Source organism: Symphalangus syndactylus, chromosome 14, assembly GCF_028878055.3.
Source record: "Symphalangus syndactylus isolate Jambi chromosome 14, NHGRI_mSymSyn1-v2.1_pri, whole genome shotgun sequence".
NCBI classification, from domain to species: Eukaryota; Metazoa; Chordata; class Mammalia; order Primates; family Hylobatidae; genus Symphalangus; species Symphalangus syndactylus.
Window position 1 is genome coordinate 37052402 of NC_072436.2, and position 27531 is coordinate 37079932.

The 27531-nt window shown below is 49.9% G+C and overlaps 1 protein-coding gene and 1 long non-coding RNA gene across 4 annotated transcripts in view; one reads left to right on the top strand and one right to left on the bottom strand.

Annotated features, from left to right (window-relative positions):
• The window catches only part of POLR1A (RNA polymerase I subunit A), a 79970-nt gene that overhangs the window by 7493 nt on the left and 44946 nt on the right, over positions 1 to 27531 (bottom strand). The window contains 15 exon segments of the mRNA XM_055243591.2: positions 502 to 612; positions 1893 to 2019; positions 6939 to 7096; positions 7566 to 7701; positions 8622 to 8789; positions 9938 to 10152; positions 11020 to 11241; positions 12173 to 12338; positions 13296 to 13378; positions 13634 to 13786; positions 15203 to 15301; positions 16918 to 17076; positions 17194 to 17276; positions 20847 to 21030; positions 22178 to 22327. Of these exon segments, the coding sequence (XP_055099566.1) occupies positions 502 to 612; positions 1893 to 2019; positions 6939 to 7096; positions 7566 to 7701; positions 8622 to 8789; positions 9938 to 10152; positions 11020 to 11241; positions 12173 to 12338; positions 13296 to 13378; positions 13634 to 13786; positions 15203 to 15301; positions 16918 to 17076; positions 17194 to 17276; positions 20847 to 21030; positions 22178 to 22327 (2214 nt within the window).
• Positions 1429 to 15208, top strand: LOC129463085 (uncharacterized). Of its 3 annotated transcripts, none has more exons than XR_008651001.2 (5): positions 1429 to 1759; positions 6155 to 6256; positions 7065 to 7229; positions 7360 to 7584; positions 15105 to 15208. It is a non-coding gene; the product is annotated as an uncharacterized lncRNA (long non-coding RNA). The 3 variants fall into 3 exon arrangements; XR_010115611.1 differs by lacking the exon at positions 1429 to 1759 and adding an exon at positions 3733 to 4137; XR_008651002.2 differs by lacking the exon at positions 1429 to 1759 and adding an exon at positions 5467 to 5699.

Sequence of the window (27531 nt, forward strand, 5' to 3'; positions counted from 1 at the left end):
TCCTCTGCTCCGGCCTGGTTAGTCTTTCTTCTTCCTTTTTCCTTCAGAATGCCACCTGTCTGTCCCACTGAGCCCCCCACAGAGGTGGAGCTCACCCTCACTCGGCCCTCGCTGGTGCACCCACTCACCAGTAAGTTCCCTCGGCCACTATGACAGCAGGGGACTGGTTTGCGGGAGGAGAGAGAGGTATGTTTTCATTGTAAAAACCAGAGGCAGCCTGACTTTTTCTTGCCAGAAGCCTGTCTAGGTCCTTGAGTCTGATTCAAGTCCAGGGATGGCCAGATCTAAAAGGCAGCCCAAGAGTGGACCCGTGCCAAATTCCCGCCCTATGAACCCCATCTTCTCAAGAGAGAGGTATGCTGGGCAGGCAGGTGCTGCTTCAGGGTTCCTTGTGGGTTCATGACACAGAGGTGTGGCCTGGGTGCCGGGAGATAATCCCTCCAGGTTAACAGGGAAGGGGGCTGGGACCACAGCCCCTTCACCCCACACACGGTCTCTCACCTCCTCCTCCTGCTTCTCCTTGCGTTTGGCATCAGAGGCATCGGCGTCCCCCTCCTCAGCTTCAGCATCCACAATGTGCCCCTCCTCTTCCTCATCACCCTCCTGCTCTCCCTGTGGTTTGTGGGCAAGGAGGAAAACGATTAACTCCAATATCTAGTGCTCAGTGAATCCATCCATCCACCCACCAACCCATCCAACCATCCATGCCCCACCCTTCTAACCCCTTCCCCCATCCAGCCACCACTCTCCATCCACTGCCACCCAACCCAACCCGTCCACTGGCATCTAACTCTGTCCAGCCCCAGATCCCAGGCCTCCTTCCCTTCAGTCCTCATCTTTACATGCACCACTTACTTGCAAAGTTTCATTCCTAAAAATTAAAAAAAAAGTGCCAGGACTTGCTTTCTTAGAAGAAGATGGTGTCAAATATTGTCCCAAATATTTTTGATCAAACCCAGTTGCAGGTGGGGTTGAGGAGGAAGGGTTATCTTGTGGAATTCTGAGTATCTCTTCCTTTCTCATCCTGAACTTGGCTCCTAGTTTTTTATACTCTCCTTGTGGGTGAATTAAGAATCAAGACCAGGCAGCATTCTAAAGATAGTCCATGCCCGCTTGTGCTTGAGTGAGCTAGCAGGTGATCTCACAGAGCAGGAGAGACCTAGCATTTTCCCTGGTGTAGGCCAGCCCCTCATTTTAGGGGTGAGGAGACAGACCCAGAGAAGGGTGACACAACTGAGACCACAGAGCTGGTTGGGGGCAGTCCCAGTCCACATCACCCCCAACCCGAGCAGGCTCACTGCTGGCTCAGATGGCACCCAGGGACCTGCTCCCACACCACCCTCAGGTCTGGCCTGCTCCTGGGTCTCCTGGCAGGTGTCTGATTATCCATTCCTGGACTATTTTGCTCCCATTGGTTTTTCCCTCTTCTTCCCCTTTTTGTCACTGCAGCCCAACTTCTCTGCTTCCAGATACCTCTCTGGTCCCTGCCAGTGCACTGGTGGGCCACAGTTCATCTTGCCTGGGCAAGTCGAAGGCAGAGCCAAAGGAAACCGGAAAAAGAACTTTCAAAGCCTCAGCACACGCCATGACCTCGAGCCCCACCTCAGGATGAAGACCACTTACGGCGGGGTCTTGGAGAGCTGAGCTATGATGCGGAGGCCTGCCCCGGGGCTGGCTACACCATGCTGCCTGGCAGCCTCGCCTGCCTGACCCATCAGGCCAAGAAGTGAATGCTGCTTCTGGGCTCTCAGAACAGCAGGTAAAAGCTGAGATAGGCAGGAGATGGGCCAGCACCAGGACGGGGCTGGAGGAGCACACAGAATAGGCACAGAGCCTGCCCAGTCTGGGGGCTCTCCCTGTGCGACCCTAGCGACCCTCGGGGACTCACTCACCCGACTCCTCCTCGACTCCCCAGCGTTGTCCAGATCCCGCTGAGTAGCTCTTCGAGTATTTACGCTCCTGAAGGCTGATGCTTTATTATTCTTCTTTTTGATGGATTCCATCAGAAGTTTAAAGAATCTAAAACAAGAAGAAAGCCACAAAGCCCTGTGCAGTACCAGCATGTCCAGCCTTGCCCTCATTTCGGGGATAGGACGCCGAGGGATTCCCACAGGGGATTAGTGCATGAGATGGAGGCCCAGCCTCTCCTAGCCGCTCACTTTTCCCTACCCGCCGTTTTGGAACCGTCTCTGGCGTGTCAGGAACACCGGTTCCACAGCCCAACAGGCCTGGTCTCAATAGGTGCACTGCCACTCCCGGGGTATGAGTAGGACAGGCAGCTTCCTCAGCTTTAAGCCCCATTGTCTAGAAAATATGGGAATTACTATGTATTCTGCAATCTTGTTTGCTAACGATGAGAAACAACCCTATGTCTGATTCCTCTCACAGCACCTGGCAGAGTGGGTGCTTGGTGAAGGACAGTTGTAGGTGCCGCTGTGGTCGCCCTCTAACAAGGAAGGCAGAGTCTACTGTAGGAGAGGGGAACCCCACCCAGGACTAGGACCTTCCCCTGCCCACCACCTGCAGCATCTCCAGAAGGTGGTGTTGCTCTGGCCAGAGAATTCCCATCTCCTTGGTGTGGGAGCCCCAGCAATGTGATGAAAGAACAAGGACTTCGGAAGGGCTCATCAAAATTTCGAAGGGCAGGGATAACTTAGCTTGTGGCAATGAATCGTGTCAACAAGTTAGAACCACACGAACTTAAAAGAACCAAGCTGAAGCTCAGAACCTGGCCCCCTGCCACTTCCTCCAGAGCCATCTATTTTTAGGTCTTCTTAGGATCCACCCTGTCCCCTCCATACCACTTCTTTCCTCATGTAACCCCTTGCCTGTCTTTTCCAACAGGCCAGAATAGCACACCAAAAAGGGCTGCTTGTGACTGTGAGAATTGGGTCCCTCACACATCCAGCCAGCCATCCCATTTTCTCTGAGCGCCTATACTGCGCCCAGCATGTGCCAGCCCTGGTGGCAAAGCAAGGACGAAAAGACAGACTCCAGGCCCTCAAGGAGCTTAGAGTCTTCATTTGAAAAAGTAGGCAGGTCAAATGTATACTATTTTGCTCATTAAAAACAAAAGAATGCCCCTCATCTTCCCTAATATTATTATTATGTTTTTCTTCCCCCCCCCCCGCCCCACCCCGAGATGGAGTCTCTCTCTAATCCCCCGGGCTGGAGTGCAGTGGTGCGACCTCGGCTCACGCAACCTCCGCCTCCCGGATTCAAATGATTCTCATGCCTCAGCCTTCTGAGTAGCTGGGATTACAGGCACGCACCACCATGCCCGACTAATTTTTCTAGTTTTAGTAGAGATGGGGTTTCACCACGTTGGCCAGGCTGATTGTGAACTCCTGACCTCAGGTGATCCACCTGCCTTGGCCTCCCAAACTGCTGGAATTACAAGCATAAGCCACTGCACCCGGACCCCAATATTATTTTTTAACTTTTTAAAGGTATATGTGGTTTGCCCTTGGCAGAAAAAAAGCCCTCTCATCCATTAATCCAGAGAAGAGCTTGTTTACCAGGCACTGGGGACAGGAACAGGATGGCCAGATGAGAGGAGGCCGGGCTTGACTTTAGAAAGATACAATCCCATTGGAAAGAGGGGGCAGGAGAGATGTTTCTGTAAGGACAGGTTCAGGTTAAAGTCCTGATCCTGCCATAGACTGGAGAGGAGGGCCTTGATCTCATCTGCAACATGCGATCACTCTCACTCCATGCCCGAGGCTACTGTGCAGAGCAGAGGAGATGGAATGAGGCGGAGTGGGGGTGCGGGGCTCAGCTGCTGCCACGCACAGGGCTGCTTCCCTCAGCTGGGTGCCCCAGCCTGTCTCAACTTGTGGCAATGTCACGGCTCTGATGTTTTCGCCCCCAGCATTTCACATCCGGCTTCAACTCTAACTGCCCATCTGCTCCCTCCACCCCGTGCACCCTCTGGGCCTTTGCTTGAGCGGCTCACTCTGCCAGTAACTTCCCTGGCCAATATCTACCTACTGAAGCTGTACTCATCCTTCAAGGCCAGGCCTCAGCAGCTGTAACTCCTCCAAGAAGCCCTCCCTGGTTCCCCCAGTTGGGGATGCTTTCTGCCTTCCCTGCCTCTTTTGGTGACCAGGACTTGTGGAGAACGTAGGAGGGAAGCAGGTGAGGAGGCAGAATGAACACCTGGTGAGTAAGTGGTAGGCATGCGACCAGTGTGCCAGTTTTCCTGGAGGTGCAATTTGCTCTTCTGTGGTTTTGCCAAGAGCAGGGGAACTAATGGCCCACAGTGACTGCCTTCTCAAGGTTGTGCAGTTCATCAGAATGTAGCAACCGAAAGGGAACAGGAGGGGCAGGGGCAGAGAAGCCTCCCATCCCACGTAAATAATTACGAACAGAGCACATGACCCCTGGTGGTTTCTGAATGCTCCTGGCAACAGCTCCACCACCTGCTGTTTTGGAAAGTCAGATTCACAGAAGCTACAATTACAGACTGTCAGCTGGGTCTTTTCATGGCTGGGGACCAGAGGCCAAAACTTACAGCCCCTAACTCCTAGCTCAGTGCTCTTTCCACTTCACCTCCCTGGCCACCTGCCAGACAATTTACACAAACAGCCAACGTGACGGGTGCCAGTGCAGAGATCTGGGGGGCCTTCTACGCTTGTATAGCTCTACTAGGGAACCATCTGTCTCGTGCTTTTTTTCTCCAGGCTCTGTCAAGGGTCTCATGACCCCACAGCTGGGAGAAGGGAGGGTGGGAGCAAAGAAAAAGAAAAGGAGGGTGGCAGAGAGGAAGGAAGTGGGAGGGAAGGGAGAAAGGAAGGAGAAAAAGCTTCTTGGGGGTTGGCTGCTCTTTTTAAAGTGCACTCACACTTCCTCCCATTTCCTGTGGGCAGCCAGAGGCCTGAACGCAGCTGCTCTGCTGCCTGGGGCCTGACAAAGGGAGTCCAGACCGCACCCTGCTCATCTACTGCCTCATCTTTTAGCTCTGCCTAACCCCTCAGCCCCATTCTGCTGAGTCCTTGAGGCCACCTCCACCAAAAGCTACTGCGCATGGCTTTATTTATCATGGCTTTTCAAGTGCACAAGCAAAACACAGGGAGGAGTTGAAAAAGTACTTCACGGCTGGGAACAAGCCAGGGCTGTCCCTCATCAGGAAGAAGTCTTAAAAAGTGATTTCCTATTTTCAATTCCATGAGGTAATATAAGTAAAAAGAACCCCAGCATGGGCTGGCGACGGCCTCGTGCTAACCTACCTGCTGGGCAGGCCTGGGCCTCCTGTGAACAGAACTGGGGCAGAACATCTAACTCCGCCCACCCTTAGTTATTCTCAAGAGGCCATGAAATCCGAATTCCCATTTCCCAGAAAACCGCTGCCAGGCCAGCACAAACGCCCCCTGCACTTGGTAGTTACGTTCCTCGCTGTTAATTAAGGAGCCAGCAGGCGGGTGCACACAGCACTCCCCTGCCACTCTGCCCAGTTACCAGATAGCATGGAGGACCACTCGACAGAAGGAATGTTCTCAGCCCAGGCCGGCACCAACGCAGGTGCTCCTGAGGCCCAGCCAACAACAACTTCACCCAGGGCTCATGAACTGGGGCAGGAAGCACCTGGCCAGTGACCCCCATCCAAAGGACTGAGTTCACATCCAAGCTCCTCCACCCCAAGACCCACCATCCCAAATGCCACCTGCACAGAGGGTTGCCTCGAGGCCAGGCCCCATAAGGTGAGAGGGCAGAGGGCTGAGGGCAGAAAAGTCGTACTGTGTTGCCCACGCCTGCCCCTGTGACTCAGTGACGAATGGGCATGGCTCAGTATGTGTTTGTGGGATGGCTGAGTGCAGGGAGCTTTCTGCTTCTGCTCTGTCATTGCTTCTCTATCTCAGCAGCTCCCAGAAGACCCAAGAACTGGTCTAGATTAGAGGCAGTGGTCAGTGGCCTGTGGCCAGATCCTGCAACAGATGAGATCCATCTGGGCCTTACTGGGCTTTTAAAAACACATGAATTAGTTGCTGATGTTTAAAAGTCAGGAGACCTCAATTATATAAAAGCAAAGGCAAGTAAACAAGTGACCCAAGAAAGAAAAAAAAAGTAGGGATTGGGAAGCTTGTTTTCTTTTTAAATCAAGATGTGGCCCCCCCGGCCTCCATTCCTGCATGGTAACAGGTGCCCCTTGACACAGGTTCCACACTCTTCAGTCTGCTGGGGGCCTCCAAGCCTGCTTCACTGGCCTGTCACCTGCTGGACTATGCAGCCTGTTTGTGTTCACACTTCACCGTCTAGGGTGAGTCAAAAGTGCTTCGTGGGCCCCTCCAGGCTTGCCCCAGTCCCCAAAAAGCCCATCCTCCTGTTCCCTGGAACTCAGCATTGTGGCCTCTGCTTTTCAAATATCTAACAGTAACTTGAACTTGAGACAAAAGTTCCTTTCCCTGCTGGACAGGAACTCGGGACAGGAACTCGAATTTCTCTGGAGGCAATCCTGGTTATAGAATGGAGATCTAACGGCAGCAAGCCACCCGCACATTGTTCATTATTCACAGAATCTGAATGTATCAGGAACCACATTATACTGCCTGGAGTAACATCCTAGCAAACATTAACAGCATGTGCTGCTCTGACACCACACAAGCACTGCTTTGATGGTGTTCCCTTCTCTTTACCACACCCACATTTCCATGTCTTAATGCCTGCAAGCCCCGGAAGATAAGAATCCTGACGTCAACCCAAGAGAAGAAATGGGCTCAGGGAGTGACATGTGGCTAATAAAGTCACACCCACAAGGCAGATTGGGGGTCAGGTTTCCAGATCAGGCTGCAAGGCCCTCTGTTTCCTAAACACTTCCCTTGAAGGGCTCATTTGGGCAAAGGCACTCAATCTCTAGGAGCCTTGTGGCTAGGTGCTTCCTGCCCCAGTTCAAGTGCATTCTCTGGGTCAATGTCAATGACAATCACAGCCTGAGCCCTGACCTTGTTTCTATGAAGCGCAGGATGTCCTCGGGTCTCAGGCACTTCTCCTGCTGGTAATATGCATGTGGCAGGAACTGAAACCGCAGCTGGTACACCCGGAATTTGTTCTGTTTTTCTTCCATACAGAAGGACTCCTGGACGTCAATTTTCTGCAACACCTGGAACCAGACAGACAGAGAGAACTTGACTTGTTCAGGTCCTAGGTGACTGTGCAATGTGAGTGGGTTACGAGGCCCAAAGGTTTACAGAGACAGCAGCTGAGATCACAGGCCAAACCCCAAAGAAACTCTGGTGAGCTATACTGGTGTGGATCTGCTGGGGGGCCCACAGCCTGCAGTCACCTCCAGAGAGTGGCCTGAACCTCCTAGGAGTGGCCTCAGAAGAGGTGGTAGGCAAACTCAGGAAATGGTTTATTTTTCAGGCACAGGAGGACGCTGTGGAACTAACGACTCTCTTAAAAGCTTCCTGATCCATCTCTGCTCACCACCTGGCAGAGACAGCTTATCTCTCATTGGTGGGAATCTGAGCCTAGGGTCAGAGCAGTAAGCAAAGCCTGTTCTTCACACATGGGGAGGATATAGGAACATGCCTTCACCACGTCTGCAACCCGGGAAGGAGAGACGTTACCTCCCCTAAGCACACCCTGGTGAGTGGCTTCTTGAGGCTTTTCACTCTCTTCAGGGCTTTCTTGGTGTTGAGCACAGGCACGCTCATCATGGGCGTCTTGATGTTGGCACTGGCCACCATGAGAATCTCCCGCAACCTGTCACAGAATAAGGGCACATCCAATCATGAGTGGCAACCAGACCTTCTGTTTGGGTGCAGCTTCTCCTAATGATGTCAGAGTTCTGAGATCTGAGAGAGGCCTGGGGATCTCACAGGGATAATATGCTAGATCACAGAATCCCAGCTCTGGTCCCGTGTGCAACAGTAAGGGACTCCCCTGTCAGTTTCCTCCCTGGAGTGCCCACTCCTTGTGCTCAGGGCTTTGTCTGATTCTTGTTTCCTATCACCTGTGCCTTGCAAACAGCAGGTGCCTGCTGACGCTTACTGAATGAACAAGCCATGCAGGGAAGGCAACTAGCACCCACCGTGCTCCTGCTGAGCTCAGCCAGCCCTCACTGCCCAGATGTATAGGGGGTCCCAGCCTCTGGCCTTCCACAGAAGGACCCCCTGAGGTTTGGAAAGTGAGGTACCTGTCCAGAGTCTTTCTGCTAGAAAAACGCAGGACCAGGGACTGAATGCAGATGGGTCTGACCCCACACTCATTCCCCTTGTCCAGCGCATATATTTACCTGAAGGGCCAGGGCCCAGGGCCACATGGGGGCACGTTCTATGTGAATGGTTCCCCTGGAGTTGGGCAACCAGGCACCTTGTGTGGGGCTTGTTAACAATGTACGTTCCTGAGTCCTTCCCCCAGCAGTGTGCAGTCTCACGGGCATCCCCAGGAACTTGGATGCAGGAGTTGGCAGAGGGATAAATGGAGATCCTACCAGGCCTAGGCACCAAAGAATCCAGCTGGGCTCTGCAAATTCTAACCCTGATCCCCACTTTAGTGAGACCCTGTCCCTCTCTCACACACACACACACGCACACACACTCACTCACTCCCTCTCATTAAATGGCTCCTTCTCCAAGAGAGGCTAGCACAGACCCCACCCCGTGCTCCCTTGTGCCCCACACCTTGGAATACCCAGGGTGACATTCATCTCGCCTCTGCCTGCAAAGTGGAAGGTGTTGAGGGTCATCTGGGTGGAGGGCTCTCCGATGCTCTGGGCAGCCAGCAGGCCCACGGCCTCGCCTGGCTCGCACAGTGAGCGCTGCCACTTCAGTTGCAGCAAGGTCCTCAACCTAGAGACGGCGGTGGGGGGTCGGGAGGGGGGGTAGTGGCAGGGGTCAGGAACAGACACCACAGACTGTCAATGCTGCCCGAAACCAGAAACCTGAAACCTCTACCTCTTTCTGGACTCGTTTTTCCTAGGCAAAAGATCCCTCTAATCTTCAAATTCCCACCAGTGACCCTGAGATGTCCTGAAATTACACAGCACAGATCTCAGCTGGGTGGCTGAAGCTCTAGACATTCATGCTTGGACTCTTCATATTTGCCCCTAGAATGTCACATGTCCACTCTGGGCCTGTTACCACAAGCCCCCTAAGCAGGAGAATTTCTGGGTTCATTATTCACTTTTTCCTTTATCCATTCTTTCTTCTCAATTACGACAATTTGGAGACAGCTTAAACCTCCTGCTATAAAAATTAGAAAGAGGTTCGCTAAGCCATTATGGGGATGGGGGTGATGAGAGCGTTTATATTTTTAGTTAGTGCAAATGGCTGCAGACCACATCAGAAGTATTCATGCTGCACAATTCTGTAATTTACTAACCATTTTTCCTATGAAGCCTGACCCTGTAAGAACAGCCACTAGGAGCACTGAGCTACACTGTGTGTGTGTGTGCGTGTGTGTGTGTGTGTGTGTGTGTGTCTGTACTAGTGTGTGTGTGTGTGTGTCTGTCTGTCTGTCTGTACTAGTCCAAGCTAAGGCCTTCAAATGGGAACCCAAAGCTCAAAGGATCACTGGAGTAATCAGATCCAAGGCCTCATGAAAAGTTAAGACCTGGTGTCCCTGGGCATGAATGACCTGCCCTGGGTCACACGGTTGGCAGCAGGTGAACAGCAACCAGATTCCCTGACTCTCAGGCAGCCCCACCCACCACACCAAATCCAAGAGAGCAGACACTGTCTGTGCAAGCCTGTCCTAGCAGACCACTATCCCTATCTTGGCCCAGATGGGGGTGTCCACTCCTGCCTGCCTGCACTTGTTCACTCCTGGGCCCTCGGGGCTTGTGCGGTGCCCCTGGCTGTCTTACTGCCCTCCCTCTAGCTGGAGTCTCAAACCCAGGAGGCATCCCTCTTCCGGAGTGGGTAGGGCAGAGGCTAGGACGCAGGGGCTAGGAGGCAGATTCTCCTGCACATGTTGTGCAACAAATCACTGTCAATACCTGTCGAGAGAAAGCTCTGATTTCTCATAACTCTTCTCTGTTTGAGCTGCCCACTCTTGACCGTAGTCATCAACCTTTGTTTCAAATGTTTCTGACACTGACGCAAAGTAGATGTCAGGACGCCAGACAGACAGACTTGGGTCAGGACAAGTGGCCGCCTTCTTCTGGTATTTCCTTCGGCTCTCCTCATCCAACTCATACCACATCCTCAGCATCTGAACAGAAGGATGGGTCTCAGCTATGTGGGAGGGATACCCAGTAGCATAAGAGGGATCAAAAGCATTGGCTTCCAATGAGAATAAAGGGAGACAGAAAGAAACCTGACTGCAGTGAGAAACCATCTCCCCATTTAAAACGGGGAGAGACTTCAACCTGTCCTAGGGTACCCTGCTTGACTACAAGCCTAGCAGCTCTTCATCCTGGCCCACTCAAGCCCAGGAAGGACGAGCATGTAATTTACTGAGCAAACTGGGCTTCTTTTAGAGTGAAACAGGAGATTGTTATGATTAGGCTAGGATAAGAGGCAAAGCCACGACTGTCTCAGGCCAGCTAGGATGCAGTCACTGTGCTGGATCCACGGTTATTTCTGGATCCAGGCTCTTTCACACGCTCTGTGCCCTCAAGGCTGTCCCAAAGTGACTGCTTCAAAGAGATCCCCTGCTTCCAGCTCCCAGGTGTGCTTGGCTGATGGGAGGCACCAGCAGCAGAGGGAAAGCCAGGAGGAAGGGGATCCTGGTACTTATCCCCAACCCCCCCTCTAGTGGGTCTCTACCCAGGGCTCTATCCAGTGGCCCTAGCACATAGCTGTCCTCTCCGTTTCTCATGACTGCTCCCCATTCCTTCATACCTGGGATCGTGGGGAACCCAAAGTCACAGGCCCCAGTTAGTTCCCCCAAACCCTGCCTATACCCTTAAGAGTCCCCACCTTACATTCCCATTTGAGAACCATTCTGTTCTGACTGACGGTGAACGAAGCTGGAGTTCATGATTCTACCTTCTCTTAGGAAAACAGCCCCTCATCCCTCACCCACTGACTAAGCCTGGACGTGCTGGACATTAAGGACACCACCTCCCTGCATCACCTCCTGAGTCCTGGGGATGCGGCCATTGCGGTTTTCACTCTCAAGATTCAGGGCTTTCACAGCTTCCTGAATTTTCTGGGAATAACTCAAGAAGGCACCTCTTCTCAGCAGGGTGTTGGGGTGCTTGCTTTGCCATCTTTTGATAGCTCTGAAGTAGCGGAGAGCTTTTTTGGGATCTGCTCTGGATAAAACTTCATGGAGATGCTGTGATTTCATTATCACCTAAACAAACAAACAAACAAATCACACACATGAGATCAAAGAGATGAGGGCGTGACAGAGGGCCATGGAGCACAAATTCAGGGGACCCAAGTAGCTGGTGTGGAGCCCTCATGATGGGGCCGAGCACCCACTCTCAGAGAGGCTGAGCATCCATTGTTAATCAGGGCCCTCACTTTGTGCAAACCAGATTTGGGAACCAACGGTCTTGGGAGCAGAGAGAGACACAGGAAGGAAAGCAGCACACTCAGATCCCCTCCAGGAGCACAAGGGAGTTTCTGGGAAGAAAGGAAGAGGGGAAGAGTGATGGCCAACCTCGGGGATAGGAACCAGGATGGAAAGGACTCAGCACCAGAGCACAACCCTCAATTCTACCACAGCTTGATGACCTTGGACAGGTCACATCGGTTTCAGTTTCCCTATCTGCCAAATGAGGTAACTGCCCAGTCAACAGTGATGGTCACTACAAAGGCATTAAGGTATACGATGAAAATCATGAGTTTGTGTCTGATGGGCCCATGTTCAAATGCTGGCTCTGCCACTAACCCATTGTTTACTTATGCTTTGATACTCAGTTGCCTCAGCTGCAAAATGGGCAGAGTAATGCCTACTTCCCTGGGTTGCGGTGAGGAGGAAAACGGATAGTATTGATAGTGTGCTTTAGCTGAGGGCCCCGCACGTGGCAAATGGCCCCAAAGAGTAGGTATGATTCCAGAGGTGCTCGTGCCCTCCAGCCACCTCAGGTGATGAAAGTTCACAGGCTTTGAAATTGTCAAGTGTTTCAGGGCATTGACTGGTGTCTTATAAACCCTTCCCACTCTACTTTCCAATGGCCACTTGGACTGGGTTGCAAAGCTCAGTGCATTCCAGTTCTCTAACCTCAGTGGGGGAGGCCCACTGCTCAGCCCCCAGGCTCCGGGGTCTAGCACACTACCTCGTAGTTGCTGGCCAGGAAGGGGAACTGCTTGGGCTGCAGGAATTGTGTCTTGGGGATGTCCAGGCCATCCTCCCCATACAGGAACTGCACCACACTGCCGTCACTGTCACGGACCGTGAGATCATACTGCACGACCAGTCCCTCCAGGTGCTTGATGATGCACCTGTAAGGACATCATTGGCTCAGTCCCCGCCGGCCCATCACCTTCCCAGGGCAGCCTCTGATGAGGGTTGGGGGCAGTGGAGGGGAGGGAAAGGGGGGCTGCTGTTCTGCAGGCAAACAAGACTTCAGAACAGGCTGGATCCAATGCCCCGGGATCTGGGCTTTCTCCAGTGTCCCCAGCCAGGGGCTGCATTTCCTGATGGTTTTCTAAGAGGAGGAGGCTGCAGCCATGTTACTGAGAGGCTTGGCTGCCACCCCTAGACCTGGGCTTCCATCTAGCCCCAGCTGCTGAAATGACTGCCTGACCCTACACTCTTCCCACAATGCAGAGCTCCCCAGAGACCAGTGTCCTTAGAACCACAAGGCGGGCGAAGCAGGGGAGCTGTCAAGCATTCTTAAACTTGGTCAGCCCACGGATTGCCAAGGACACTAAGGCGTATTGGGAACCACATGCTGATGTGAATCCCTCCACCGGCGGCCTTTCTCCTCAGTTTTATCTCAACTTCTCCTGCTCTCTGCCCTGGTCCTAGCCCCTTTGCTTACCTCTCCGGACACTCTGCCTAGGTTTCCCCTCCTGCCACCCTAACGGGGCTTCCCAGGAGTCACTGTCCCCCCACCCCAAGCTGTGGGGACAGAGCTCAACGTTAGTCACTACTGTCTTGGCAGCTGAGCCTTCCAGGAAGCAAGACAAGCTTGCCACTGCCGAAGACCTTCTCCCACAGCCACAGCTTCCCCCAGGGAATGGCAGACCCTCAGAACACAGAGCCCTTTGTATAAGCCTCTGAGCTCATGCGAAGGGGAAGAGTGTCTGTTGCTTCCTGTCTCAGACCATTCATGGAAACTTTCCAAAAGTTTTTTCATCCAAGGAATCTTAAACGAGCTGTTGATATAACGTGAAAGACGATGGGCTGAAGGGCCCTGGCACCCTACCTCAAGGGGCACGGCAGATACATTTTACCTTTGGAGATAGCCTGAGCGGCTGGTTTTCACAGCAGTGTCGACCAGGCCCTCTCGTCCTGCCATGCAGTGGAAGAAGAACTCCTGCAGAGAATGGACCCAAGTCCCAAAGGTGACAGTGAGGACAGCGTGCTTCCTGAGGGGCTCAGGCCAACACCTCCAGCAGCCTTTCCTGACCAGACAGGCCACTCCCTTCCCTGATCTCCTAGGACGTTTTGACCTCGACAGCTACAATAGCCCCCAGTGTCTTCTGCCCTACCCTGTAGGGCAGTCATAGTTCACCTACAATTAAGCCTAGAAATGAGGGAAAAAGCTAAATGGAAAAACCAAAATACATACAGGAGGTTTGATGCTGGTGAGGAATCTGCCAGTGACAAAGCCACCAGCCCTGGGGGTGAACTCATAAGGCTCAAAGCAGGGCAGTGACTTGCCAGACGCCATCAGCGGGGGTCTCCGACCTTCCAATTCAATCTGGCCCAGCAGGCACGAGATCTGGAGGACAGGAAACCCACAGGAAACTGAAGATCCACGTGTGTTTAACAGTGCTTTGTCCCAGCAGGGAAAGTATAATCTGACCTTGAAGAAAAGCTGCATGGAAACTGAGTTCTTGAAGGCTAACCTACATTTCTAAACAAACCAGGAAGCTTCCATTTTAAGAAAAAAAAAAAAAAAATACCTTCCTTTGGTTGACTGATCTGGATTTTCACATTTGGGGTCAGTTGAAAATGGGTGCTATCTATAAAAGGAGCCATGTCTCAGAAGCATCTCATGTTATACCTGTAAGGGACTGGAGGGTCCTGATGGGGGAAAGAGAGGCCTGCAGGAAACAGCCATTTACTGCGATCCTCACATTCTAGAGTCAAAAGGGAACTCAGGGCCGGGTGTGGTGGTTCACATCTATAATCTTAGCATTTTGCGGAGCTGAGACAGGAGGATCCCTTGAGCCCAGAAGTTTGAGACCACCCTGGGCAATACAGGGAGACTCTGTCTTATTTTCAATTAAAAACAAAACAAAACACAACAACAACAACAAAATGGGAACTCAAGCTACTGAGCTGTTTGCTTAGAAAGCTGCCTGTTAATACTCTCGGTGTGTTGGAGAGAGCGGTATACCTAGGTTTCGATGTAGTCGGGATTTCCTAACAGCTTTCGGCCTTTCTGTTGTCACACTCAACAGACAACGGGGTGGGCCTTTAGACCCTCTCAAGGTCATCAAGGTATAAGGTTAAGAAATCTCTAGGACAATGTTTATAATTTAATATTAAGAAAAGATCGGCCAGGCACGGTGGCTCATGCCTGTAATCCCAGCACTTTGGGAGGTCGAGGCGAGAAGATCACGAGGTCAAGAGATTGAGACCATCCTGGCCAATATGGTGAAACCCCGGCTCTACTAAAAATACAAAAATTAGCTGGGCATGGTGGCATGTGCCTGTAGTCCCAGCTACTCGGGAGGCTGAGGCAGGAGAATCTCTGGAACCTGGAAGGCGGAGGTTGCAGTGAGCCGAGATTGCGCCACTGTACTCCAACCCGGTGACAGAGCAAGACTCCATCTCAAAAAAAAAAAAAAAAAAAAAAGAAAAAGAAAAGAAAAGATGAAAAGATCATGCAAAATTACGTGAAAATTGTATGAGTGTACATAATGTATCTATATAACGTGAATATATGCAATAGTACAGTTTGTAAATTTACAATATGTATCTACGTTGTACATATCCCATCTGCATATTCATAACTACATCTGCCTTTAACATTGGCATGTTAACAGTGGTTAGCTCCTATAGTGATTTCTACACGCTTTTCTCTTTTTCAGTACTTGCCATGTTTCATAGGGAACAAACCGAAACCACCTCCTGCTATCCCCCGCCTTTGCTGACACCTGTAAAGCTGCCAACCCGCCTCTGCACATACCTGCATTGTGTTCACGGTTGAACCTTTGGCTCCTGACTGCACCATCATCTGCAGGCTGTTCTCTGGGAACTGTCTGTGTAGGCCAAAAGGCATGCATGCCTGCAGATTAAATCAGCACAGTGGTCAGTGACTTCACCTTCTTTAAAAATCCCAGAATCAGGATGTAAATCCAGGAGGCAGAAGCAATACAGCCAGAATATTCATTCAGACCTAAGTACCAAATCCCACTCGAGGTAAGAGAAACCCTCATTCAGCATTAATCCTTCCCTGGAACCCCTGAGAGGTCAAACAGGTGCTCCCTGCCCTGCACTCGCTGGACTTCCTCTGCCAGGATCCCCGAGGTTTCATGCATTGGCCAAAGAGCAGCAAAAAGGGAGAAGGAAAACGAGAAGCAGAGGGGCTGGCAGATCCAGTTCGTGATTCTAACAAGAAGCTGGAGAAGAATAAAATTTAAGGTGATGCCCTTGATTCGCCCAGCAGAGCCTGGCCTGGGTCCTCTCCCAGTGTGAATACCAACATCCGCATCATGTCACATTTAGGAACATGCCACCCAAGCCCCATGTAGGAAGCTCTGTCTTAGCTCAAGAGCCAGCAAAACCAAGCATGCCCCTTCAGGGGGATCCTGGGGAGATGCTGAGAAGGGGGCTCTGAGTCTGGGGCTTCTAGCCTGTGCCTGGAATTCCACAGACTCAGCCCAACACAGGACAGAGCCAGGGTGGGCGGAGGTGGTGGGAAGAGGGTAACTGGAGGGACAAGGAACCATTCTGAGATGCATCTGAAGACAACGTCCCTACTCCTGGCATTCCCAGTCAGCCCTAGAAGCTGAGCTTCCTGGTTCTCAGGGAGGTGCTAGGAAAGCTCCTGTCAACAAAACCCCTCAAGGATGGAACCTGTCCCCATGTGAGGTCGGTCTTCTCAGCAGCCTAAGGGATGCTAAAAGCCAGGCAAGAGAGCACTACAGACGAACTTTGACTTTCGATGAGCGTTGGCATTGCCTCCTCCTCCCCACTCCTCAGGCTGGGCCCCAGGGCCCAGGAGGCAGGGTGAGGGCCAGGCCAGCTCCTCCAAGCAGCAGGATGGAGAACCCTGGCTCTGGGGCAGAAAGGCAGGGAAAAGCAGGCTGTGGTTTCAGCTCATGCAGAGATTTCCCTCTCCTTTCTCAACTGCCCAGGAACTGGCTTGGCATTGTGTACTAGTAGCTCCTGAAGCCTCTCTGCAGCCCTGTGAGGTGGTGCCCCTCACAGCCCCACTTCCAGGTGAGGAAACCAAGGCAGGGACTGGTTATCTCACTTGCCCAAGGTCACACAGCAAGTTCAAGGCAGAGCCAGGACTGGAACCTGAGCCTTCACTCCTGGCTCCGCTGCACGAACAGCAGGGGCGATCTGGGTCCCTCACCCTGCTTATTCACCCCTGGTGGCCCCATTCAGCCCCTTTAATGCAGTCACCCCAAAATAAAAACATTTAAAAAGAAAAACAGCACAAAGCATTCTCTCTCGGCACTATTCCCAGGCCTGTATAGACCCTAACTGGGGCAGGGAACAATGCCCTGGGCCCTTCAAAAGAACGAGTTCTACCCATCCCACCTCGCGTCTCACCTAGTCAGCTGTTAAAACAGCCAAAGTGCTCCGTAGGGCCTGAGCGAGAATCAAAATGTAATTTCTAAAAAAATCAGCATTCATAGTGGTGGGGATAAATGCATGCAATGCTGGGCTAACCTTGTTAATCTCATTGCTGTAATGGTTCACTTCCTCCTTGAACTTCAGATCAATCATGTTAAAATCCCTCTGGTCCTTGCCCAGATGGGCATCCTGCCATTTTCCTCGGACCTCATCATAGGATGCGGCTTCTGGCAGGTTTAATGCAGCCCTGACAGCCTAGAATGAGATCAGAAACACATCGGAGGCTGAGGACAAACGAGGAGGGTGTGGGTTTTGACTCGGCACACACTTCACCCCTCTAGGGCAGGCCACGGCCTCGAAGTCCCTCCTTACCCGGGGCCCGCAGTGGGTGGATTCTTCAATGATACGTTGCCTCTTGACATCTGCCTTTGGCTTCACCAAAATGTCTTCCACGCCTGTGAAGTGAAACAGACAAGCTTGTAGGGGACCTCAGGCCTGATTTCTCCCACCAGACTAAACTCAGTAAGGCCAGAGCACAGAGCCCAGTGCCACAGATGCAGGAAATACCTGAGTAATGAAGATGATATTAACATTATTATTAACAGATTGCCAGCATCTCTTAGGTGCTTACCAGAGCCTAAACCTTATAATCCCCATTTTACAAATGACAAAACTCAGGTTCAAAATTGGGCTACTTTCTCGTGGTCATTTGGGTAGAAAGTAAACCCAGGCCTGGGTCCCAAATTCATGTTCTTAGCCACCAGCTATACTATCTCCATTCCATAGATATGTGTTGGATGAATAGGCTGAAGGTGAAGAAGAGGTTTTGGAGGAAAAGATAAGCTCAGGGAAAAGAAAGAGAGAGACAGAACATCTCAGTCTGGGGTCCCAGAAGTCACATGTCACAGGGGCCACCCTACGTAGCTGAGTATACCTGTGTAGGCACACACACAGACACACCCAAGCCTGGGTGACAAGGACCACCACCGCAGGTCCCTCAGCATTGCTTCAGGAGGATGACAGCCTGGGTCACTTCAGTGAAGCCTGCCCTTCTGGCTCAAAGGGTTGAGGAATTCCTCATCCTGGGCAGCAGTAGGTCTTTCCACATCAACTCTTGATCAAACTAGTGTTTTTGTTTGTTTTTTGAGACAGAGTCTTGCTCTGTTGCCCAGGCTGGAGTGCAGTGGCGTGATCTTGGCTCACTGCAACCTCCGCCTCCCAGGTTCAAATGATTCTCCTGCCTCAGCCTCTCCAGTAGCTGGGACTACAGGTGCACGCCACCATGCCCAGCTAATTTTTGTATTTTTAGTAGAGACAGGGTTTCACAATGTTGGCCAGGATGGTCTCGATCTCTTGACCTCATGATCCACCTGCCTCGGCCTCCCAAAGTGCTGGGATTACAGGAGTGAGCCACTGCGCCTGGCCAAAACTAGTTCTTTTCTGTGACTGTAAGTGCTACTGGACTCAAAAGTCCCTCAGCCAAGATCTGAGTGGGAAGGAAAACAGCAGGTGTACTGTTCAAAAGATGGGGCTGAAATATTTGGAATTCCTAATGCAAGGTCCTGGAGGGCTTCTAAGAACATGTGTGAACAGAAGGGGAAAGAAACAGTTCCTCTGTAAGCAGGCCACACCATGAAAGTGGGCATTCCCATGGGGTCAGCTCCAGGCCGTCGAGCTCTGCCCTTTATGGACCCCGCTGGCTGAGATGGGCTGGACTGAAGTCAATCTCTCGCCTGTTCCCCCTCGTAGCCCCACTCCCAGCTTGGCCCTGCTTCCTCTTGCAGCCCTGAGCCTCTGGATCATCTTCACACTCAAGGGACCAACTGCTCTTTGTACCATGCACTGAGCAGAGCTAAAGCCTGGCACCTTTGTTAAGTTTGTTCCTCATGATGAGCTGGGTGTGGGATCTTCCTCTATTTTTGTTTCAAAAGCGCTCTGATTTTTTCTAGTTAGCAGAAATCCTTGTGCTTATTCTAGGTCACCATTTGAAATTGAAATATACATTTCATGAGGTGTAGTCATCATGCTTCACTTTCTTTGGTTGTCCTGGAAGGGACTCTAGTCTGGTTCCCAACTGGAAGTGGGTGATCTTGGACACAGATGTCCCCAGAAGTGGCTCAGGTCTCTTAGTGGAATTAAGATACGGGAAGGTGAGTTTCAGCTGCCAAACAGACTTCACTTATAATCCTTATCCTGGTAAAATAATGGGACATATAAGCCAAGATGTTTCTTCAAGGATGCTCATCCCAGCAATAATGTGAAAATCTAGACGCAGCCTAAATGTTTAATTATAGGAACTGGTTAAATAAACTATGATATATCCATAAGAATGGAATAATCTGTAGTTACCAGACATGAGGATGTAGATTTGTATTAGCTGATCCCAAAGGACGTTTATAAATACATTTGGACATTTGGTGGGTGGGTGGGTAAGGGAAGTAGAGTATGTAGCGTAGGATCCCACTTTTTCCAAATGTATTTGTACTAGAAAAGTCTAGAAAAACAAACATCAGATTACTATTAGTGGTTATCTCTGACAAATGCATGCTGGGTGATTTTAAATTATCTTCACGTATGCTTTTTTTTTAACCTTTCCATAATTAAATATATGATACAATTAAAATAGAATAAAATGTATAATGCAGGCCCCAGTGTGGGCCAATGAACAAACTCTAGCTGCAGCAGGTGCAGGTCCACAGGCCCGACGCTGAGACTCCTACTCTGTCTGCACACGAGTGGGTCTGTGAAGCAGAGGAGCCTTACTTCCACCACGAACCAGACAACGCCTATGCACACCGCGGTGCATGCCTGACATGCAGCATCTCGCATCCCCCTAACGGGACTGTGGAAGGGCTGGACCCTGCTCTGTGTACATGGAGGTGCAGCATCCTCCATAAGCCTGGCCAGAGGCTGAGCCTTTGGACAGATCTGATCTCGAGCCCACACTAGAAGGGGCCAGGTGACTGCTTCAGGGGAGCCCCAGGGCAGTGAGCCCAGCACTCACCCAAGGTGAAGGCTCTTTATCAAAGCCATTTTCCTAAAACAGTGTGCTCTCATTTCTGGGGTGCAAACAAGGTAGTTCCTCTTCCTGTCTTAGGATCACCCCGACAGGTTTGCCCAGCATAGTGTTTCCAAGAGTGCTGATGACCCCGCTGCAGTGGGAAGGTGTGGGCAGTTCTTTTGCTCTATCACCCAGGCTGGAGTGCAATGGTGCAGTCTTGGTTCACTGCAACCTCTGCCTTCTGGGTTCAAGCAATTCTCCCGCCTCAGCCTCCTGAGTAGCTGGGATTACAGGTGCATGCCACGACACCTGGCTAATTTTTGTATTTTTAGTAGAGACGGGGTTTCTCCATGTTGGCCACGCTGGTCTCGAACTCCTGGGCTCAAGTGATCTGCCCACCTCGGCCTCCCAAAGTGCTGGGATTACAGGTGTGAGCCACCGCGCCTGGCCGGCAGTGGGCAGTTCTGACAACAGGGAAGCCCCTCTGTGGAGTGGGATGGGCCCCGAGAATTCTGAAAGGGCACTTGTGTAGCAGGGAATGGGGTTGTACGAGTATGAGAAATCAGTCCGAGGACAGAAACTTGTAAAGGGGGGGGTTAGGAAAGGAACAGAATGGAAATGGGCACAAGGGTGCCGTTCTGCACTGTGAAGGGGAATAAACACTGGCTGTGGAGGAGAGGGGTGGCCAAGTGAGGGCGCCTTTGTAGGAGGAGCCTAGTTGCTTCCCAGCTTCTTCCCCTGAGAGGACACAGAAAAGCATTTCTAGCTGCGTAATGTAGCACACATGAAGCATATGGTCTATAAAGGAAAAGAAACCTGGCAGTTTTGGGGGTGAATGGACTATCTGTTAAGACCCTGTGATAAAGCGTGGTGCACTGGGGACCTGGAAAGTCTTCTGCAATGGGAACACGCAGAGGCCTTGGAAATCTTCAGTGTGGACGGCTCTCTCTGCCCTGGGCCTGGGAGATGGCCAGGCGGCTGCGCTGACTGGTCACTGCCCCAGGGCAGCGAGCCTGGCACTTACCCAACGTGAAGCCTCTGTAGAGCTGCAGGTAGGCAGTGAAGAGGCGGGCCAGGCAGGTTAGAACCTTGCCGCTGGTCTCGCCTCCATAGATCTCATAGCAGCAGTGGACCAGGCTGTAGGCAGAGCTCCCGTAGTGCGCCTTGTCCAGCACTCCGCAGAGCAGCTCCCCTTCCCTGATGATCACCTGCGGAGGGCAAGGCCACCAATGCCGGGTTGCGGGCGATGCCTCCTGTGGGAGCCACCCACCCGCTACTCCGTGTCTCACCCTCGTTGTACAAGTCCCTCTACTGTGACCCGCCTAGAATCCTTCATGGAAAAAAAGTAGGGCATATGTGAAACTAGTATTTTCTCCCTCTATATATTATTATTTTTTAATATAATGGAGGCAAGCATATACAGACCAGCATATACAGTTCCCTTCAGGGACTATACCACATAGACATACACACCCACACTCTTTCTCTCCATGTGTTTTATATCCCCTACTCCCCACACCGACCCATGCTGACTTGAGGTCAAGTATCCTTGACAAAGACCTGTGACTGCACATGGGAGCTTCTAGCCACAAGGTCTTCCTGAAGTGGTGAGCTTCAACCTCGTAACTGTGCCTCTGGCCTAGGTACTTCCTCCCTTGAAGCCTGGGAGTAACAACAAAATCTTCATAACACCCTCTAAGGCCTGAATGTGGGTTATTCAGGCCTTCAGGTTACCCTCAAAGCTGGGTTAAAGCATTAGAAGCTAATGAAAAGAAAAGCATTTCTAGCTGCATAATGTAGCATCCATGAAGCATATGGTCTATAAAGGAAAAGAAACCTGGCAGTTTCAGGGGTGAATGGACTGTCCATTAAGACTCTGCGATAACACGTTGTGCACTGGGGACCTGGAAAGACTTCTCCACAGGGAACACGCAGAGGCCTTGGAAATATTCAGTGTGGACAGCTCTCTCTGCCCTGGACCTGCCCTTTTGCGGCCTGGTTCCTAAGGCTCAGAGTTTGGGGTGTGGAGTCTTACACCAGTTTATCTCAAGCCACTCAGCAGTCTTGCGGGAAAACAGGACTCTGCGTTGCCAACCTTTGCATAATCAATTTCAGCCTTTTTGCAGGAGAAGCCTTCCTAAACTGGTTGTGAGTTTTATACTGAGGGTCAAATGCTGGAGATCAACCCTAAACCTTTCCAAAACAAAAGCTGACACCAACTCAGGCACAACGCCTTCTCTTCTGAGGCACAGTACCTGCTTCTGTGAATGTGCCTCCATTTCTGTCTCCGTTTTAAACCAATCTGTCTAACCCCAGGACTACAAGTCTCCACTCCACACAGCTGGACAGCCATACCTGGGACTCGCACATTGAGTCAGGGTTAAAGCCAGGAATGGATCGAGGAGTTTCCTTCACCCAGGCTTTCCCGGTGATTTTTGCCTTTCCAGATAAATTCAGGTGGATGTGGTCCTCTGGGATTATATTTATGGGCAGCGTTGACACAACCTGCAAAGAAAAAGAGGACAAACTGATGGCAAAAAGAAAAGTGATGGCAAAAAGAGGACAAACTGACGGCAAAAAGAAGAGTTGAGAACTTCCCTTTCAGGACCTCCTGCCCTCGCAATGCCATTTCTGATGATCTCAGGTATGGCAAGAAAAACAGACAGGTCCACCTCCATAGGACAAGGTGATCTCAGTTTTTATTTAAACCAATGAGGAATGAAAACAAAAATACACGAGAAAGAATTTCACTGGGATTTTTACTCTCTAAAATAGTTCTTAAAGTGAATAATCCCCTAGACTTGAATAAATTCCTAAATAGACCAAAGGAAGGAGAGGAAAAAGTAAAGTGTTTTCATTTTATGCCACATACTCAGATATTTCTTTACTATGACTGGAATTAATTATAGCTACTGAAAGGCCAAGGAATCTTTCCCCGGCCCCAGTTGGATCCCTCAGAGGGGACATCCACCCAACAAGCAATTGCTAACAGGAAGCCAAGAGAAGCACTTTCTCAAGCAGCTGCTCTGCAGAGAGCTCAAAGGGACACAGCTTTATCTGGAGATAACCAAAGTTGGCTACAGAAGGGCTGAATGCAGGTGCACACATTCCCAGAGATGAAGCAGGGCAGGGGCAGACGGGCAGGTGTGACAGGCTCCAGGGCTGGGAGACTAACCGCCATCAACAGTGCTTAATGTGCCTGCAGCAGGCCCCACAAAGTAGTGTCTTTAGATGTGTGCAACGAGGGCGCCGTGGCTCACGCGTGTAATCCCAGCACTGAGACCGGCGGATCACGAGGTCAAGAGATCGAGACCATCCTGGCCAACATGGTGAAACCCCGTCTCTACCAAAAATACAAAATTTAGCCGGGCATGGTGGCATGCATCTATACTTCCAGCTACTCAGGAGGCTGAGGCACGATAATTGCTTGAATCCAGAAGGCAGAGACTGTAGTTAGCCAAGATCACATCACTGCACTCCAGCCTGGGTGAGAGAGTGGGACTCTGCCTCAAAAAAAAAAAAAGAGTGGGCAACGGGACAGGGCAGTTATAAGAGCAGCTGCCTTTTCACCCACGTGCACCAGCAGCAGGGGACAATGGACAACAGCATCATTAAAGAGAGCAGGAGAGCAGAAAATATTCCGTTTTCTCAGCAGAAGATGACCAGAAAGGTTATGACCCACACTCTCCATGCCTCAGCTCCATGGAAGGCCAGCACTGTGCGGTGAGTGGGGTGAAGGAGCAAAGGCAGGACAGTGACGCTTCCCTGGGGTGCCTACTTCAAGCTGCACCTCAACCAAGGTGCCACATGCACAGTGGGGACCCCCTAGGCTAGGCATAATCAAGACTGGAACTTGGTGTGAAAGGTAACAGAAACACACCCATACAAGGGCAGGGAAATATGACCTGCCACTTCATCTATAAAATCAAGGGGGCAGAAGAGCATTTGATAAACTCCAACACCCTTTCAGGATAAAAATACTCAACAGACTAGGAACAGAAGGAGACGTCACCAACCTAATAAAGGGAGGCACCTATGAAAAACCTACCACTAACATGCTCAATGATGGAAGACTGGGTGCCTTCTGCCTAAAGTCAGGACCAAGACAAGGATATCTACGCTTGCCATTTCTATTCAACAATGTACTAGAGGTGCTAGCCAGGGCAATTAGGCAAGAAAAGAAATAAAAGACATCCAGATTAGAGAGAAAGAAGTACAACTACATTTGCAGATGGCATGATATTATAGAGAGAAAATCCTTAAGTGCCAACAAAACAAATTATTAGAGCTTGTAAATGACTTCTTCAAAGCTGAAGGATACAAGATCAACATATAAAAATTAATTCTCTTTCTATATATTAGCAATGAACAATCTGACAATGAAATTAAGAAAAAGTTCCGGCCAGGTGTGGTGGCTCACGCCTGTGATCCCAGCACTTTGCGAGGCCAAGGCAGGCGGATCACCTAAGGTCAGGAGTTTGAGACCAACCTGGCCAACATGGTGAAATCCCGTCTCTACTAAAAATACAAAAATTAGCTGGGCATGGTGGCGGGTGCCTGTAATCCCAGCTACTCGGGAGGCTAAGACAGGAGAATTGCTTGAACTGGGGAGGCGGAGGTTGCACTGAGCCGAGATCACGCCACTGCACTCCAGCCTGGGAAGCAAAGAGTGAAGCTCTGTTCCCCCACTCCCCTGCCAAAAAAAAAAAAAAAAAAAAAAAAAGAGTTCCATTTACATTAGCATCAAAAAAAAAAAAGAATAAATTTAGGCAAAGAAGTGCAAAACTTGTACATCAAAAAGTCTAACATACTTGAAAGAAAGAGGATCTAAATACAGGCATATCTCATTTTGTTCTCCTTTGCAGATAACATGGTGTTTTACAAATGGAAGGTTAACGGCAACCCTGTGTGGAGCAGGTCCAGCACCATTTTTCCAACAGAAAGTGCTGACTTTGTGTCTCTGTGTCACATTTTGGTAATCCTCACCATATTTCAAACTTTTTCATTATTACTGTATCTGTTATGATGATCTCTGATCAGTGATTTTTGATGTTTCTGTTGTTGTTTTGGGACACCCCAGGCTGGCACATCTTATAAGACGGCAAACCTAATCTCTAAATGTTGGTATTTTGACTGCTCCACCAACCGGCTGTCCCCCATGTCTGTCTGTCTGTCTGTCTCTCTCTTTCTCTCTCTCCTTGGGCCTCCCTATTCTCTGAGACCCAACAATATTGGAATTAAACCAGTTAATAACCTTACAGTGGCCTCTAAGTATTCAAGTGAAAGGAAGACTCACAGGTCTCTCACTTTAACGCCGAAGCTAGAAACAATTAAGCTTAGTGAGGCTGAGACAGGCTGACAGCTAGGCCTCTTGTGCCAAACAGCCAAACTATAAATGCAAAGGAAATGTTCTCGAAAGAAATTAGAAGTGCCACTTCAGTGAATATGTGAATGGTAAGAGAGCAAAACAACCCTATTGCTGATAGGGAGAAAATTTTAATGGTCTGGATAGATGCTCAAACCAGCCACAACATTCCTGTAAGCCAAAGCTTAATCCTAATTCACAGCAACGCCCTAACTCTCTTTAATTCTATGAAGGCTGAGAGAGGTGAGGAAGCTGCAGAAGAAGTTTCAAGCTAGCAGAGGCTGGTTCACAGGGCTTAAGGAAACAGGCTGTCTTTATAACATCTCAGCACAAGGTAAAGAAGCTAGTGCTGGCCGGGTGTGGTGACTCACGCCTGTAATCCCAGAACTTTGGGAGGCCGAGGTGGGTGGATCATCTGAGCTCAGGAGTTTGAGACCAGCCTGGCCAACATGGTAAAACCCCGTCTCTACTAAAAATACAAAAATTAGCCGGGCATGGTGGTGCACGCCTGTAATCCCAGCTACCAGGGAGGCTGAGGCAGAAGAAATCACTTGAACTTGGGAGGTGGAGGTTGCAGTGAGTTGAGATTGCACCACTGCACTCCAGCCTGGGTAACAGTGCGAGACTCCATCTCAAATTTATTAAAAAAAAAAAAAAATGGCCAGGCGCACAGTGGCTCACACCTGTAATCCCAGCAATTTGGGAGGCTGAGGTGGGCGGATCACAAGGTCAGGAGATCGAGACCATCTTGGCCAACATGGTGAAACCCTGTCTCTACTAAAAATACAAAAATTAGCTGGGCATGGTGGCACATGCCTGTAATCCCAGCTACTCGGGAGGCTGAGGCAGGAGAATTGCTTTAACGAGGGAATTGGAGGTTGCAGTGAGCCGAGATCGCGCCATTACACTCCAGCCTGGGCAACAGAGCGAGAATCCATCTCAAAAAGAAAAAAAAAAAAAAGAAGCTAGTGCTAAGCGAGAAGAAGATCTAGCTAAGATCACTGATGAAGGTTGCTGCACTAAACAACAGATTTGCAATGTAGATGAAAGAGCCTTCTGTTGGAAGAAGATGCCATCTATAGGACTTTCACAGCTAGAGAGAAGTCTGGCTTCACAGCTTCAAAGCACAGTCTGGCTCTCCTGTTAGGGGCTAATGCAGCTGGTGACTTTAAGTTGAAACCAATGAACATTTACCATTGTGAAAAATCCTAGGGCCCTTAAGAATTATGCTAAATCTACTCTGCCTGTGCCTATAAGTGGAACAACAAAGCCTGGGTGACTGCACATCTGTTTACAGCATGTTTTGCTGAATATTTCAAGTCCCTGTTGAGACCTACTGCTCTGAAAAAAAGGTTCCTTCAAAATATTACTACTGTTCACTGACAATGCATCTGGTCACCCAAGAGCTCTGAAGATATGCAAGGAAATTAATGCTGTTTTCATGCCTGCTAACACAACATCCATTCTGCAGCCCACGGATAAAGGAGTTATTTTGACTTTTGAGCCTTATTATTTAAGAACTACATTTCATTAAGGCTATAGCTGCCATAGATAGTGATTCTTCTGAAGCATATGGGCAAAGTAAATGGAAAACCTTCTGGAAATGATTCACCATTCTAGATGTCATTAAAAAATTTGTGATTCATGGGAGGAATATCAATATTAACAGGAGTTTGGAACAAGTTGATTCCAACCCTTAAGTATGACTTTCAGGGGTTCAAGACTTCAGTGGAGGAAGTAACGGCAGCAGTGGTAGAAATAGAACCAGAATTAGAAGTAGAATCTATAAAGGAAAAAAAAGAACAAAAAATAAGTGTTGGTGAAAATGTGGAGTAACTGAGACCTTCACACATCGTTAGTAGAAATGTAAAATAGTACAGCTGATTTGAAAAATAGTTTGAAAGTTCCTCAGAAAAGTTGAATATAGAATTACTATATGATGCAGCAATTCTACTTCTAGGCATATACCCAGGAAAACTGAAAACACATGTTCATACAAAAACTGGTACACAAATGTTCATTGCAGGTTTATTTGTAGTATCCAAAAAATGGAAACAATCCAAAGTATCCATTTATCAACTGACAAATGGATACAGAGAAAACAATGGAATGTTATTCATCCATAAAGAGGAATAAAGTACTATTACACACTACAAAATGGATGGAACTGGAAAACATTAAGTAAAAGAAATAAGTCATAAAAGGCTACATATTGTTTGATACAACTTACGTGAAATGTCCAAAACAGGCTTAATTCATACGGGTAAAAAGTAGTTGTCAGGGGATGAGAAGGAAGGAGGAATTGGGACTGACTGCTATACCTATTAGTACACATCATCTTTTT